The sequence below is a fragment of the Aquila chrysaetos genome, chromosome 1 (genome assembly GCF_900496995.4).
Source record: "Aquila chrysaetos chrysaetos chromosome 1, bAquChr1.4, whole genome shotgun sequence".
Lineage (NCBI taxonomy): Eukaryota > Metazoa > Chordata > Aves > Accipitriformes > Accipitridae > Aquila > Aquila chrysaetos.
The window spans coordinates 25,793,535-25,809,971 of NC_044004.1; the positions used below are offsets into that span (position 1 = coordinate 25,793,535).

The 16,437-nt window shown below is 45.3% G+C and overlaps 2 protein-coding genes across 3 annotated transcripts in view; both read left to right on the forward strand.

The window, feature by feature from the left end:
- The first annotated feature begins 540 nt into the window (after positions 1-540).
- Positions 541-2,818, forward strand: LOC121233276 (collagen alpha-1(I) chain-like). The gene is made up of 2 exons (XM_041123220.1): positions 541-1,258; positions 1,665-2,818. The coding sequence occupies exons 1-2, from the start codon at positions 541-543 to the stop codon at positions 2,816-2,818; spliced, it is 1,872 nt and encodes a 623-aa protein (XP_040979154.1).
- Positions 1,944-16,437, forward strand: part of KLF3 (Kruppel like factor 3) — a 29,306-nt gene continuing 14,812 nt past the window's right edge. The window contains exons 1-3 of one of the 2 annotated variants that reach the window (XM_030014495.2): positions 1,944-2,135; positions 6,291-6,329; positions 13,205-13,301. In XM_030014495.2, the coding sequence (XP_029870355.1) occupies positions 13,245-13,301 (57 nt within the window). In that variant the 5' untranslated portion in view covers positions 1,944-2,135; positions 6,291-6,329; positions 13,205-13,244. Of the gene's footprint in view, positions 2,136-2,685; positions 2,815-6,290; positions 6,330-13,204; positions 13,302-16,437 lie in introns of those variants that run through there. The other variant, XM_030014505.2, reaches the window with a different exon arrangement.

The following is a 16,437-nucleotide window of genomic DNA, read 5'->3' on the forward strand; positions in this document are numbered from 1 at the left end:
TAAGTCAAGGGATGCATTAAAACATCCCAGATATCTTTAGACATAGAGCAAACATGCGCCTGTACACAGCAGCATGTTTGAAAACACTTCCCCCATCCTTCCCCCTCCCCTCTTTGTTTTGCCTTTGCAGCATTATTGACTGGGTTAATAATAACCAAAGAGAACAGAGATTTCAACCCAAACATGCAAAAAACATGTTACGTTACGTTAGGGTCCTATTCAGGCAGTTAAATACACAGACTGATCCTATGGGGCCGGAGATGCTCAGCACCTACCACAGACTTCACCCACGAGAACGCATCGCTGGCTTCTCATCTGTCCATGCAGTTTGCACTGCAGGACAGGGCCTTGCCGAGCACAGCGTTTGCCTCTTCCTTGGCATCATTTTTAGGTACCATGTATCAATGAGAGGACGTGATTTTATACAGCACACTGTAACAACCGTAAGCGCAATACAGTGAATTAGTGGCAGCACCTTTCCCTAACCAATGGAGTTGAGGCAGTGGGCCAGGATATATATTCTTTTTTAAAAAAAAAAGCATGGCTCTGACTGAGGTCCCTCGGTCTACCCGTGGGTACGGAGACAAGCGGCTCCCGTTTCACAGGCGGTACGTGCAGCGCACCCCGCTGAAAACTGTCTCAAGCAGCAAGCGCAGCCCTGGGACAAACTCAGCCTCCCCGCCGCCACGGCGCGCCCCGCTGCCCCTGCGCCCCGGGAGCCCGGGCAAGCCGCACGGCGCCGCGGGGCCGGGCCGGGCCTCCTCAGCCCAGCCACCCCCCGGGCAGGGCGGCAGCCGCCGCCGCTGCCCCGCTCCCGCCCCTCCAGCTGCGAGAGGAGCCCGGAGAGGGGCAGGACTGGGACGCGCACACCTGCCCCGCGCAGGTGCCGGCCGCGGGGCTGGGCAGGCAGGGGCGGCCGGCCCGCCCCGGGGCCGCTGCCCCTCCGAGGGGAGGCCGAGCCGAGGGGAGCTGGCAGCGCCTCTCGCCGTCTGCCCCTTCCCCTCCCGCGCGGAGCCCCTTCCCGGTGGGAGGCGGGAGCGCTCCCGGGCACGACGGGCTGATCGCAGCCATAAAATAACCACCCCGGCAGGGGCCTCAGGCAGCCGGCAGTCCCGGCGGCGGCCGGGGCGGGCGAGCCGCCAAGCCGGGGCGGAGGCGGGCCGACACCTCTGCCCCACGCCCGCCGCGCTCCGGCCGCCGGTCCGCGCCTTGGCCCGCCTCGCCTCGCCCGGCCACGGCCCGGCCCCGCCACCTCCCCGTCGCGACGGGGCGCGGCGCGGGCACAGCCCCGCGGCGGCCGGGCCGGGGGAACCGCCGCCCGGCTCCGCGCCGCCCCGCTCCCTTTCCCAGCCCCCGCCGGCGAAGCCAGCTCGGCGGCAGCGCCCCAGAGCGAGCACCTCCCTTCCTTCCCCCCGGGCGCTGGGTGTTGCTGTTGTTTTGCTGCCGCCGCCGCAGGTCGGCCGGGGTGGGCGCGGAGGGAGGGAGGGGAAGCGGTGCGCTGCGGGGCCGGGTGCCAGGCGCACGCCTCTGCCTGACACACGGGCGGGGAGGAGGAGCTGGACGGGCAGGTTTGTCAGCGGGGCGGCGGCGGCGGCCCCGCTCCCCTCCCTCCCCGGCCTGCTGGGGATAATTAGTGTCTGTGCGAGTCTGTCTGCCCCCGAGAGGCAGGGCGGGCGGCGCGGAGTCAGTGCGTGCCCGGCTGTTTGTGCGCGGTGACTCGCCCCGGCCCCTCGGCGGAGCCTCCACCCCGCGGGCGGGGAACCGCCCGGCCCGCCCGGCCGCGCTCCCTGCCGTGACCCTCCCACCGCCACTCACCCCGCCGGCCCGGGGAGCCTGGCAGGGCGAGCGGCGCCGGCGTCATGTGACAGCGCGGCCCGGTGCCAGGAGCCCGGGGGGAAGGCGAGCGGGCGGGCGGAGGGCGGGAGGCAGGGCGGCGGGCGGGCGGGCAGCTCCTCCTCGCACACAGACCCGGAGCCACCGCGGAGGCGCCTCAGCCGCGGGACACGCCGGCCTTGCGCTTCGGTGCCGCCGCAGCGCGACACCCCCCCCCCCCCCCCAGCCCCCGCCACCTAGCGCGACCCCCGGCATTGCGGGAGCCGACGGAGGCCCGGCACCCTCCGCACCGCCCGCCGAGCGTAAGTGTGAGGGCGCGGGGGGGGGGGGGGGGGGGCAGAGACGGACCGGGCTGGGCTGTGCCGGCTGCTGGATGGAGGTGCCGGAGGAGGAAAGTTTCCAGGCGCTGCGAGCGACGCGGAGCCCGGGGCGGCACGCAGTGGGACGCCGCCGGCACCCGGGGGCGCGGGAGCCGCAGCCGGGCCGGGGGGCGGCGGGGACAAGCGTCTCCGTCGGGTCGCAGCTGCGGGGAGGGGGGGGGGGGCAGGACTCGTCTCGGCGGGGCCGCGGGGGCTCACAGCAGGGCTCCCTCCGCGGCGCCTGTGAAACTTCCTGCGTGGCCGCCGGCGCGGTGAGGTGGCGGGAGCAAGGGGTGGGGGGCTGCCGCTGCCTGCCGCGCCCGCCCGGGCGGGCAGCGCACCTGTGTGGCCGGCGCCGTCGGCCGGGGCCGGGGCCGGGGCCGCCTCCCCCGCGGCGCCCTCCCCCGCCGGCCGCGCTCCCCGGCGGGGGGGCTCTGGGGCCTCCCGCCCGCCTGCCCCTGGCGGGAGGGCCTGCGGGCCCCCGCCCCTTAGGGCCGCCCTCCCGCCGAGCGGGGCCGCAGCCCCCGGCCGCCCGCCGCGGTGCGACAGGCTCGTCTTCGGTTAGAGATTGGAGGAAGCGTCGTCGGATCCCCCGCGGGATGTCGCGCCGGACGAAACTGAGGTGAAAAGTATAGCGGGTTCCCTCGGTTCTGAGGGCGGTGGGGGAAACGCCAGGCAGGGCAGGAGCTCGCGTCTTGGCGGTGTCCCACCAGAAGCGCGAGGCTGATCGGCGGCGCCGTGTCCCCGCTTTAACTCCCGGTGAAGTCAAGGATGAGACCGGCTCTCCAAAATTTGTCCTTCGTATTGTCATCTAACCTTAGCACCGCTTAGCCGTGATGTAGGCGAAGTAAAACGCGTAGCGCCTAGGACGGCACGGCAGTTAAGTGCGGAGTGAGAGGAAAACGACCGTAATTAGCTTCTCTTTTTTCTGGATGCCGTTTGTTGGGTTTTTTTAAAGCCGAAATGGGAATAGGAGTTATTTGCTTTGGACCTTTGTCAGGTGAGTGCCTGGCACGGCTAGGGGAGCCCTAGAAAAGGAAGGTTTGGCGGCAGGCGCCTGCGCTGGGAGATCAGCTAACCGGAGGTTGGGAGAAAGATCTATTTCGGAATACCTCAAGTTCTTCAGTAGTTATATGAAAAAAATACATTAAAGTTGCTTTGTGTACTCCCCTGGTGATTCGGGTACTGTACCTGTGCTGTCTGCTGTGTTTTATTGGTTTCCTCACCTTCGAAAATTCAGGAAGTGTCACTATTTGTGGAGCTGAACTCTGAAGGTTTTATTGTTGGGAAAAGCTGAATTTGGGTGGCTGATAGGAGAGCTCTGAAGACTTGACATTATTTAAACATCCATAAATGTTCATTACCTGTATTGAAAACAAAGGATTACACGGCTGCTCACTAGTGACTTTTCCATAGAATACTTTTAAGATACAGTGTCTCGTTAATCGCATGAGGAGCTGCTTCTTGTGTGAGAGGAATTACATCTGGATTTGATAATCCTGCCTGACCCAGAAGAGATTTATTTCAAACTAACTTTCCTCTTGTATTTTTAAGACTATTTTGCCTAGTATCAAAATACAAAAAACCTGAAGTTGAATTGAGTGGCCTTTTTTAATTTTTCCCAAAGGCAAATACTCCCCCCCCCCCCCCAGCTGGGAAACTGGGGGTAAGGGAAGGGGGAAAAAAAAAAAAGAAGATACTAAATGGTTGCTCCCTTCCCTGAGAAACTGAGCAAAATTTCCTCTAAGCAGCAGAGCTGCGAGGGAGCCCTTAGGTACTGTGAGGATTTGACCTAGGCAACACCTGTTTAGCCAAAAGCAAAAGTCTTCAGATAAATAATGATGTAAATGTGACTGAGATGAGTCGAAGGCCCAGAGATAATAGAGATGGGAGTTATACAACCACCAAATTACTTATATTTCCAGATATTCAGTATGAAGAAAGGAAGGAACTGATACCATCGGCATAAAACCTACACCCACACGTTGCTGTGTAGATGCTGTACTAGCCAGTTGTTACCTCATGTGTGTTGTTAAACTCCAGCCATGAAACCCCACAGCAATTACTAGTGTTACTGTGGTACTCGTCCACATAATTTGCTGTAACACATTCTCACATTGGATAATATTAGATGTCCCACCCATAGTATATAAATAACCGATGCAAAGTATGTAAGAGAGAGTATTTGAAACCACAGCTTTGAAGGAAAACAAATGTTGAAGTTACTCTATTGCAAGACATCTCTGCCTCATGTTGTCAGCTTATTTCATTTATTCAGCTGTATATTTAGGTGCTTCAAAAATAAAGTATTATATCCATGGAAAATCAAGTCCTGAGATGAAGTCTGAGTGCGTGTGAAACAGGGATGTAGAAGGCTAAGTGTTTGACAGCTTAGAAAAATACTCTTGGGTGCACTGAGTGATGTTGGTCCTCAGCTATTGAGCCATACTGAACAAAAGTGAGACACTGCCCAGGAGCAACCCTTAGCTTTACAAATCACTCCTGCAATGGTCTGATCCCCCTAGCTCTGTCTATGAAGAAAGAAGGTGCTTACTGTCAGGCTGGGGTGCTCCCTGTTTGATGTCATGAAGCTGTAGCTCTGTTTAGCTACTGGCATTCTGTAAATACAGTAATAAACCAGCTGGTCCCAGGGAAGGTTTCAGCTAATCGTCATGACCTGTGGTGTCTAAAAATCTCCTGCTCCCTGATGTTAAGGGAGCCTGTTTGTAAATAGGGCAGGTCCCCTGCATAAGGACAGTGTTTTTATTCACACCCCATGAACAAACACCTCCACCCACTGTTGTTGTTTTAAAAGACTCCAGCTGCTCATGAATATAGGGTCAGGGAGGGCCGCCTAAATGTTTCTCTGTGCTTTCTCCCCAGCGCAGCCAGCAGAGCTGTTTCCTGTTCTTTGTTTCAAGGCTGGGGTTTGCGTCACACATTCCAAGTGGCATATGTGGTGCTCTTTCCTGTTTCAGGCTGTTTTCTGGCAGATCGGTAGCCTCGTCCAGGCCCCTTGTCACTGCCCCTCGACTCCCAATCCCCACCCAATGAGTTATCATGTCTCTACACACTCACGATTGCTTAAGATGCCTGTGTTATGTCATAATAAGGTTTCCAAGTTAACCTTTAACGCACGCCCTCGACTCCAGTATAGTTATGGGGGTGAACTGGAGAGCTTCGCTACTGTCGCTGACAACTTGTACTTGAGTCTACAGAAAGTTGTGAGCCAGTTTTCTGCTCTCACTTGCTCATCAGCCGATCTGGAATAGCTCCATTAAAGTCACGGAGTTACACTGGTGTGAAAAGAGTGTGAGAAGAGAATCCACATCTGTAGGCTCATACTTATAAGAGGGTTTTGGCTTCTGCCGTTACCCAACCTGAATGGCCCACCATAAGCACTTTGTATTTCCAGATCTCAAAAGGAATAGGTATTTTCTCCTTATACAAGCTAGAAGATTTCACTGTCTTCCAGATGTAATACAGAAAATGAGGCACTGCTGGGTAACTTTTCTTTGGAATGAATAGGTATGGCTGTCCCACATTTTGCATTTTTGAAGGCATAAGAATAAATTTTTTACTCCTGTTTTTATATTTGTCTTCTCCCCCCACACTGTTGCAGGCAGACATAGAGATGAGAGGAAATTTAGAAAGAGAGCATAAATCTTTGTGTTGCTTTGGATCTGACAGAAGAAGAGCTAAAGGACCCAAGCCAAAGCTCATTGAAATCAAGCGAAAGACTTGCATTAACTTCAGTGGGCTTTGAATCAGGCCCTGGATGAAAATGCAAGATGGAGTGTTTATTCTTCTCTGTCACTTATGGGCTGGAATATGCATGGTTTCTGTACAAACAGAATTACTTCCACCCTTTTATTTTACCTCTTTTTATTTCACTCGTTTTTAAGTTATCTTACAGTTCCTGCTGTTGCTCTTTTGGATGCTAAAAGTTCGCTGTTTGTGGTCATTGCAGGTATCTTTTAAGAAGTATCTGAAATACACGCTTTAAACTTCCTCTTTCAGGGCTTAATTGTATGTGAAAAGTAATTTTTAGTGAATTCTGTGCACGTCCTTACATCAACTTGTTTTTTGTCTGTTCAGAAATCCAGATAACAAGAAGTATTTGGCCACACAGTTTTGGTAAGTTGTTTATTGATTATTTTAATTTGTTACTCTCAGTTGTTTTTACATAGTTGTTTTTCTGTTAATTTTAGAATGCCATGGGTAAGTTTATCCATTAGAACCCAATTAAATATCTTAATTCTGGTACTGTTAATTTGCACAGGATTTCAAACTTATTTAATCTTTTTTTCCCATGACAGAGGGAAAGTGTTGCATTTAACTGCATTTAATATTGGAAACTTGTGTATAATAAATGCAGTAAATTTTGTGGTTCACACCTTCTTGTAGCCAGAAGTTCTACAAAATCAGGGACTGAGATTAAAATTATAATGGTTTTGTAAACCAACTTTTTAATATTAATTAACACCGCTAACAGGAGGTCTTTTAGAGTTCTTTTATGCTGTCAGTGTTGGAAGCTTTGTGTTTTCATTCCAAGGCTAGTTGCTTCCAATCCAGAATATGAAGTTTGGCAGAGCTGGTTTTAGGAGAGATTTAACCCTTCCCTGTTAAGCATTCACTTGATGCCGAGGTTTTCTTTGAGGGTTTTGTAGCTGTAGTTGATATCTCCCAGGGGAAGGAAGTGTAAGTGTAGATCATCCAAATGGAAAGATACAGCTCTAACAGGTTTTTAATAATAGTAAACCAAGTCAGAATGGGAAAAAAAACCAAACGTGTGGTCTGTCTATCATGCAGTCAGTGTGTGTTACCAGCAAACTAACTTGATCCATGAAGGCATGACAGACTTTCCACTTTTAAAGAGTCTAAGCTGCTTTGATCACTTGTCTCATTTGTACCCACTACACTGTCCAGCTCTTCTCCCTGTTTTTTTTTTCCGACTTCCGTAGGTACATAGAAGTTCATTGACATTTGCCCTGTATTCAAATGCTCATTCAAATTAATCATGTAGGCTATTATTCATAAATGTACACTTCCTTTCTTTAGGATTAGATTTTTTTCTTCTTCCCTATACTATCAAAAATGTTCAATCTCTGTTTCATATGTTTCATGAAATAGCAGAACCTTTTACGTAAGAGAAGAGTATTTTCTGTCATTCTTCCTTCATAATAAAAAGGATTTCTATTTCTCCTTTTAAATTATCTTCAAAATTTACCTCTTAAGAAAAACACAACAAAAAAACAAAGTTCAGTTTGGAAGGGAAAGATTATCATACCATTCCACATACTTCACTTGTTTTCAAAAGTCTGATCTTTTATCCTTACTAGACTGTTTCTCCTTCTAAGAAGTAGCTTGAGACAGGAAACCAGACAGCAGTCTGCCCTGATAAGGGAGAATATTGTCTAATGGAGGTGCCTCAAGGGCTTTTCTTTCTCTCTCCCTTAGGTTCAGTAACTGTAGAACTGAAGGTTGAACAGGCTTTACATGGGCTCCATTTTTCCTTGGTAGAGAAGTCATTTTCTTAATGAGCACTGCAAGAACTTTTTTGCCCAAAATTTTTACATACAAGAAAGCCATTTCCAGTCATGTGGCTTCAAAGAGCCTGCAACAGTATTATCAAAATTTTAATGGAAATACTGATTAGTCTGGTACACAGCTGATAAATGATTACATCAAAGCAATTCTAGGTCAAACAAAGTGATATCAGCAAAGTTAGGATGCACAAGTTGTGCAAAACCCAGATTTTTCAGCCTGTTTGCAGTTCTGAAAGGAGGAAGGTAAATGATTTTCACATCAATAAAAAGCAAAAATAGTCTGAAATACTAAGTAACAGAATCCTATAGAAATATTCTTTTTCTTCATGCCTATCAGGTAAAACTTTCAGCAGAAAATTTTTGCCCAGGCACCATTTTCTTTTTACGCAATATCCTGACTTTTACAACAGTTATTCCTGTTTCCCAGTGGAAATCCAATGAATAAACAAACACAGAATGCTGCTGATCAGTGAAACATTTTCTCGATGTACTAGTTCGTCATGATTTTCCCCCTGCTCTGTTCTTCATGGGCTGGCTGCTCCAGTCCCTTCCCCCAACACCGTGTCTGGGCCTTTGCTCCTTTCCCTGCTCTTGCTTGCTTTGACTGAGTCTGACTGCTTTGCTGAGCTGGAGAGTTTCTTTGCCTGCTGCTATTTTGGGGCCTAGTGCAGTAAAGCGCTTGCTTACTTCCCATTAAAGTTAATGGAACTTTAGAAACATTCTTTTGCTGACTCAGGTCTTGATGAGCAACTGGTACAGTAAGTGCAAACACATCTTGTTACTAGCCCTGGAAAACACTTTTTGTACCTTTTGCAGGGAATCCTGCTCTCAGAAACTGTTTTTTCTCTGTCAAACTCTCTTTCAAGGTTCCACTGAAGAAGACTTCTCACCCAGGTTCAGAAAACCTCCCCACCCTTTGGCTTTCATCAGTGGAGACTATTCTGATATTATCACTTCTCCTTAGTATCAGGGGAAGTTTGACTTGAGGCTCACAGAAGTAATAGTTTCAGAGCAACAGCCTAAGTCCCAAAGGGCTTGGACTGAAGAGCTTTGGCCACATGACTTACGTTGGCTCTTACTGTTGTTACCAACAGTGCTGCAAGAGCTGCACTGTCTTTGCAGAGGACACTCATGCAGTGCTAATTTAGCCGATTTCATTACATTATTCTGTAATTATACCAACAATAACAGTCATACCTTGAAGCTTCTAGACAAAGTCTCACTGTACCACAGGGCAGCATTCCTTGCTTCCCCCGGGCACAAAGATTGAGAAAGCAAACCCCATGCATGCTTTCATGCAGCATGAAGAGAGGCAGAATTCATGGTCACCACCCCCCTGTCTGCAACAAGTCAGGTCACTGAGTGCTCTTCCAGGTATTTAATGAGAGCAAAGGCTTTGTGTTAGAGGGAGGCTTTATAGTTGTTGGATGTGCACAGTCAAAACTGGCCCTTCACCCCACCCTTTCCTTTCATAACAGGTCTGCAGAGTTGGTGGACCTTGAAGGTAGATGCACAGAGCTGCTGGGAATAGCTGCAGTGCGGTTGCTCTTCTCCAGCCGCTCTGCAGTGCAGATGTGTAGTCTGGGTGCATTCTTTAACCGCTTTGCTCATTTCATCCAGGGTAAATAATCTGTACAAGTCCTTATTGTCAGAATACACGTTAAGTACCTTTAAGCTTTCATTTACTCTTAATTATATCTCTGAAACAGTAAACAATACCTGTCAGGAAGTTAGTATTGAGAAGTCTTCAATCCTGACAAGGTGATGAACTCTATCGATGATGAACTTCCCTTCTGGAAGGGGTACTTCGCTGCGTATTGGATCATAAGGGCAGAGTCTGTGGTTTTTTCTGGCTTGCTGTCTTCACTGGACTTCAGATAGGAAAATACTGAGGGACTTTGCCTGGACTTCACCTTGCACCTGCCCTTATTTGCATACAAAACCCAATTGCTTCATTTGTCTTTCTGAAGTACAGGGTGTGAGCAAAATGTTATCAAAAGCCATGTCCTGTTTGGACAAGTTGGACTGACTTGGCAGAGATCCACAGGGTGGAGTGAATGGGAGGAGGCAAGAAAGTAAAACTGGGTGGCTTGTTAGCAGAAAAAGAGAGGGAGAGCAAAAAAAAGAGAGGGTGGAATGTTTGCCTACTGGATTGTAGTTAATTATTTAGTTTCAGATTACATGCATTTTAAATTCTTTTAACCCACATGAAAAAAAACCTTTAATGCAAAATAGTTTATCTAATAATGTGAAAGACAAAGGCCCTTATTTTTTAATACACTTAATATGAATATGTTGTTGTCTCCTCACTCTTTTTTCAGGGGTATCTCAGGAATGAGAGACAGTGTTTTGATTTTCCAGAAATTAGTTGTATTTACTAAACAATTTGTGGGCTTTCAAACAAGTACATTATGAAATCAGTGTGTAAAGTAGAACCCAACTATTTTTTCATTCCTCTGTAATAGAAACAGATAAGACTGTTTACCTTCCCTATTGCCCCCTTCTCAAATGTTTAGGAGAGAAAGAATGAGTTTTTGAGTTAGTAGGCACAATTTTACAAATAGACTAGGAAAAACTACTGACTTCTTAGTAGGAGTAGCATGCTTTATTTGTGTGTTAGTGTGCATGCATGTATTTGCTTGTGAATGTGGTCCAAGCAATAGATTTGGACCATTATTTTTAAATACAAAGAGAATTTTTTGTGAGTTTATTTGCAGCCTTAGTAAAGTGTCCTTCTGAGCTAAATTTTAAATGCCAGACCCAAAGCTGGTTTGTATTGACTATAGCAGCTCTATCAGTTTCCACCAAATAAGAATTTGACCCTCTGATCTGGACCGACAGAACCAAGCATTATATATTAATTAATTTTCCTTTCTTGAAAATTGGTTTCCAGTCACTATCAAATGGGGAAAAGAAACCTACCGCTTAAGAGTAATGTGATAAAGAAGTGCTCAATTTCTGTACTATGATGCAGCAATAAAAGTACCGTTTTCCTCTGCTGTTCTTAGATGACTGCACCTGAGAAAGATTGAGAATTCCTTTTCACTTTTATTCAGCGCAGTACACTTTCTGTTGTCTATGTCAGTCTAATTCCTACACAGTAATTTAGAGCCCTCTGAGGAAACACTCAAATGTGTAGCATGACATGTGAAATGTGTATCAAGTGTCTTTCATGCACTTTCTTGGAGTAAAAGGTGAAAAGGAGTAACTCTTAAACTGAAGAAAATCAAATTTTAAAACAACAGAAATGACAAAAAGAATAGCCTGGGAGCATGACTGCTTACTTGCAACAAAATCTTTCCTTCTCTCTCTCTCCTTTCTTTTTTTCCTTTTCCCTTTTTCCTTCTCCTCCTTTTTCCTTCTCCTCCTTTTTCCTTCTCCTCCTTTTTCCTTCTCCTCCTTTTTCCTTCTCCTCCTTTTTCCTTCTCCTCCTTTCTTTTTCTTTTTCCCTCTCTCTTTCTCCCTTCCTTCCTTCCTTTACTAAAGTACAAATTGGTGTGTCAGTTTATCTGTGCACATATAAAATAAAATTTATAAAGTTTCTGGAAACGTGAAAGCAAGTAGTTCCAAATTCTTATATATGACGTCTGACAGGCTACATTTTACTTTAAACATTTTTTATGTCCAAAAGTATAACTTTTCCTGTTTTCACAATCCATATATGTGTGTGGGAATGTGTGTGAGTGATGCATAGATATGCATATATATATTTAATGCATAGATACATGGATATATTTCTGGGAAGACAGTCTTCTGAAATGTTAGTTCTAGCTATGTGAAATGTTAAAAATCTGAAAAAGATAACCATGCAAAGAAAAATAGTATAATTAATAGCCTTCTCACAAACATACTTAAAGTATTTACAAAATTATCACAACTTTTAGCAAATAGTGCATTCTTACACAACTGCTTCTAAAATAAAACTACACGTTAAGTATAAACTGGAAATTACCTTGAGCTGCTCTATTTGTTTCACTTTTTTTTTTGCGATTTGGTTTTGTCAGGCCTTTGACTTTTGTAAGAAGATTTATGAAGATACTTTTGATACTTGTTTGTTTCCATTATTCAAAATGTACACTGTTGTAATATATTTTCATAAGTCTTTAAACTTTATTAAGATACCTGAATAATTAATGATAGACTTGCAACAACTCATGCCATCTTTGTCTGGAAGCTCTTAACAAAGTTTTAGCTGTAAACACACATGATAGTTAATTGCAAGATTGTTCATTAGTGTAGGCTTATTAGAATTGTTTTAATTTGAGCAGGTACATCTTAAAATTTTCATTTCAATTTCTGGGAGAATTTTCCGGCCACAACTACAAATCTGTTATTGAGCCTTTAGCCTACTTCCGCAGGGTGAAATTGTCTGGATGTTGTAGTCTGGCTGTATTTGTTTCTTTCCAGTGCCATCTACTGGTCAAAATTGAATTTGTGTAATTTTTTTTTGTCCTCAGATCTTAATAGAGGTCATACCACTTCCAGGCAGGGCTGGGAACTGTACAGTGTATGGTCAGAATTTGCTCCTTTAACATCAGTCATATAATGTATAACCTCAAGTGATTTATAAAAAGCTTGCCAACAACTAAATGTCATTGAGAACCGCTTTCCTTTGCTTCTCTTGTTTTTTACTCCATACCCTTACGGCTTTGCCCAGTAGAGGTGTCTCCTCCTTCCTTTCACAGCATCTTTCCAAGTTGACCATGGCAGATGTGTAGTATGATAGTTAAGTTATGACATGCTTTACGCTAAATACTTTTTATTTCAGGCAGTTTGAGATAAGCTAGAATTGGATAAGTGACGTTGAACACTATGTAGAAAAAACAACTGAAGCTGCACAGAATACAACCAGATTTTTTGAAGTGCTTCTCTTTTGCACAGTTAGCACAAATTGTTGAATTGTCAGTAGATTTATTATCTCAGGCAAATAACTGATGTATTTTTTATGTTAAGTCATTGCAACATGTTGAATATACCTCTCCAAATTAGTCCTGGATTTTAATCATTCTTTTGCATTGATTTCAGTGTCACTGTGTGTGAAAGTTTCAACTCCAGGACTCTTAGAAAAAAGATGTCCTCTCCAGAATTAGTTCACTTGTATAAACAAGATTATTCTGAAGTTGTAATGCTGATGAGAAATGCCTAGTCTCAACTGTGATGTGTTTATACACGGACAGCTAATGAAAGTGACAGTTCTGTGATCTTGGTATGCTGACATGCACAATAAAAATTCAAATTAGCTTTCATTAAAGTGAGCAGATGTCCCTTTGTTTCAACAGCAATTGGGAAAGAATAAACTTACAATAACTGAAATATTTAAATGAAGCCCAGTCAAATATTTAAGAAGCTATGTTAGAGGTGGATAAATATTCACATTAATATGACAAAATAGTAAGTTCTGTACAATTCAGAAAGTTTAGGGGATTTCCTGCGGCTTTCTAACACCTTATCTTTCCCCTGCAGGCCAGGACATCAGAGACATCAGAACAGGTGAATAAAAAAGATGCTAATGTTTGACCCAGTCCCTATCAAGCAAGAAGCCATGGAGCCTGTTTCAGTGGTAAGACTTTTAAAATACATTAGCCTTTGTGATTACTGTATAGGTTTTTCACCTTTAAATTCATACCAGGGTTTCTCTAAGCTTTGTACTAGCTTAGGAAAGGCTGTGAAGCTATATTTTGCTCTTAGGGCAATCAAATTCATATTTTAGGAAAACCTTTTCTGTAGTTTATGAGTTTATTGCCCCTAGATGACCTGCCCCATTACCTCTGCTGGTGCTTCCATCCCCAGAGCAGAGGAGAGAACATCCAAGTACTCCTCAGCCACTGCAGTCCAAATATGATCGCTGTAGCTCACGCTGATGGAGGTGGGTTGAAATTAAGTTGCCAGACTTCACAGTGAGGTGCCAAGGGCCTGTGGTTTCAATTTTACACCTTTGTACTAAATGAACAGCTTCTCACTGTCGCCTTTTCTGTTTCTCTCTTGGTCTTGACAACATGTGCCTGGAGCTAATTCTGCGCTCTAAACAGTAGAAAATTAATCCTGACAAAAAAAGCAGTGGCTTTTTGCTGGGTAAGCCGGGTGCATTACCTCTACCATGTGAACAGATGAGAACCAGGGCAGTGGGGAGGAATGGGTAAAAAAGGGGAAGGGGAGACTTTTCTTTTCAATTGGGTTAATTTTCCATCAGCTTGGTGTATAGGGTCATCTCAAAGAAGAGTCTCAAGCAAGATCAGCAGTAACATTTAGCTGGGAGGGGGACAATGGGAATTGTGATGATTTAGGCTGCCAGGGAAATACAGCCTTAGGAAGCAGTTTCATGTATACTTCACCTCTTCAACTGTAGGCCGCTGCTGAAAGGGAAGGTTCAGGCTCTTATCCCTCCTTTCCAGCTTTGTGTCTCCTTTGTATGACATGAAGCAATTGTGTGGCCACAGAATGATTGGGATCCTTTGGATCAGCTCATTGAATAGTCAGAATTGCTAACCCACCAAAAATACCTGTATTTTTTGGTCAGATCAGGAAGCTGATCTGACTCATTCTGTGCAGCTGCTCAATGCTAGAGCAAGGGGAAGGGGGAGGACAAGGGAACCGGACCTCCCCTTTCACCAGTAGCCTGCAATAAGATCAGATTAAGTGTAACATGAAACCACGCCCCTAGAAAGGCTGATCAATTAAAAGGGTGAAGTCAGTGTGCATAAATTAGAGTGCATTAAACTCATGCTCTGAACGGCATCTTTCAGTGAAAAGTTTGCTTCCTGTTTTATTTAAAATGTAGAATAATTGTCATCAATTTAAATGCATCTGTAAGCAGTTTGATTTCTTCAGTGCTATTAATAACACTTTTTGAGAGTTAAATTTACATGCATGTTAAAATTACAGTTTGACTTTCATGGGATTTATTTACTTGAGAGCAATGATAGAAAAATAACTGATCTATCACTGAGAGTGTAAGTATGACAAATTCCAATATTTGGGTCAAGAAAGAACTTTAGTATTAGTCAGACTGTCTGTCACTTCAGTCACAATTATTGTATAACCTTATTAAGATTAGTGCTGATTATCTACGATTATCTGAGGATATCTAATGGTGTCTATCAAAGGTGGAAAATGGGCCACTTTTACAATGAAAGTGTCATTACACGAATAACAGAAAATCTCTGTAGAGACACTGTGGGCTGTCTTTTGTACTCGTGTGCCTTCACCTCCCAAAGAAGGTTCTGCAGTGGCTTGGGATGATACACGTGAGAGACACAAGGTCCTGCCCCAGACAGCTGTGTGCTTCTGCAAGATGAACAGGGTCAGTCCCTCAACAGGCTGACCAGGAGAGGAGAGAGCAGTCTTCCCCAGACTGGCAGATGAAGGAAAAACTGCAATGGGAAGAACCAGGGAGCATTTCTGAGCCAAGTGCATTTCAAGACTGTAGTTTCAAATGTTGCTTATTCTATACCATGTGCTCCTTGCAGAGGTGTGGTACCTGCCATGCATTGGACCCCTGGAGTCATCTTGGATGTTCTTATAACTCAGTGTCATCACTCTGACCAGCCATTATAGACTATTCAGAGTATTTTACCAAATCTGTATGCTTTCCTTTTTGTTATTGCATAACGAAAAAAAAAAGCAGGAAAGGAAAAGCAGAAAGTCCAGAGCAAAGGACATTTTTTGAATGGAGATTACTCTGATTTCCCTTGGGCTGAGGAGTGTGTGTGTGTTTCAGCTTCTGTACACACACAGGCTGTTTAGCCCCAAGCCCTTGAGGTCCTGGCTTTCCCAGCACTTCTTGGTCTTGTGGCTTCCTTGGAGCCCTGCTGCCGTGGCTCCCCAGCAGAAACTGCTCTTGAGACCCCTCTAAAGGGAGGAATCATTGTATAGAGAGAACATACAAAAATATAGCAGCCACTGAGTGTGTTAGTTTTCTTGACCTTCTTTTGAGGAGGTGGAAGGAAAGAGAAACCGTTAATGTGATGTTTTGGAAATGCTAAGCATAGCATTCAGTTCATTGCGGGCTGACGTAACTCAGAAATCTAAAATCAGGGTTTATTTGTATCTTATCTTTCATTCTGATAGTATCGTTAGAGGCCACACTAAATGAAGCCCCTTAGGAATTATTTGTTATTTTACCTGAACATACACTGTCCGTAGGTATAAAGTCTGTCTTTAAAAAAATCCTGTTAGTTGGGGTGGGAGAAGGAAACAAATTATGGTTTTGACACCACTGTATTTCAGGGTGTGTGGCTGAAAGGATTAACTATACTTCTCGGATGACTGAAGCTCGCACCCACAGTATTTCATCACACTACCAACAGCTCATGCTATTTATTGAATTGAATTATTGAACACATTTTATGATAGCTCTTAATGAACTAGTGACAAAGTCATCTGAGTCCTACCTAAATATTTGCTGCAAGGACTTTTTAAACATTCAGACAAATACCGGTTACTGTTTAGTGAAAGAAGTTGCTTTTTTATGTGTTACCATCTTTCTTTGAATTGAAATAAACAGGTTTTCTCTGCCCTTCCATCAGTCCCAACACTACTTACTTCACCTGTTTTTAAAGACAGCTATGTGCCATATGGGAGGTTGAGATCTTTAGTGTACTGGAATACAAATTTCATGTGGTGAGAATACTTTTTCATGTACTAGCTACTATTTGGATTAAATCCTATTCATCCTCTTACATGATACTGATTTGACA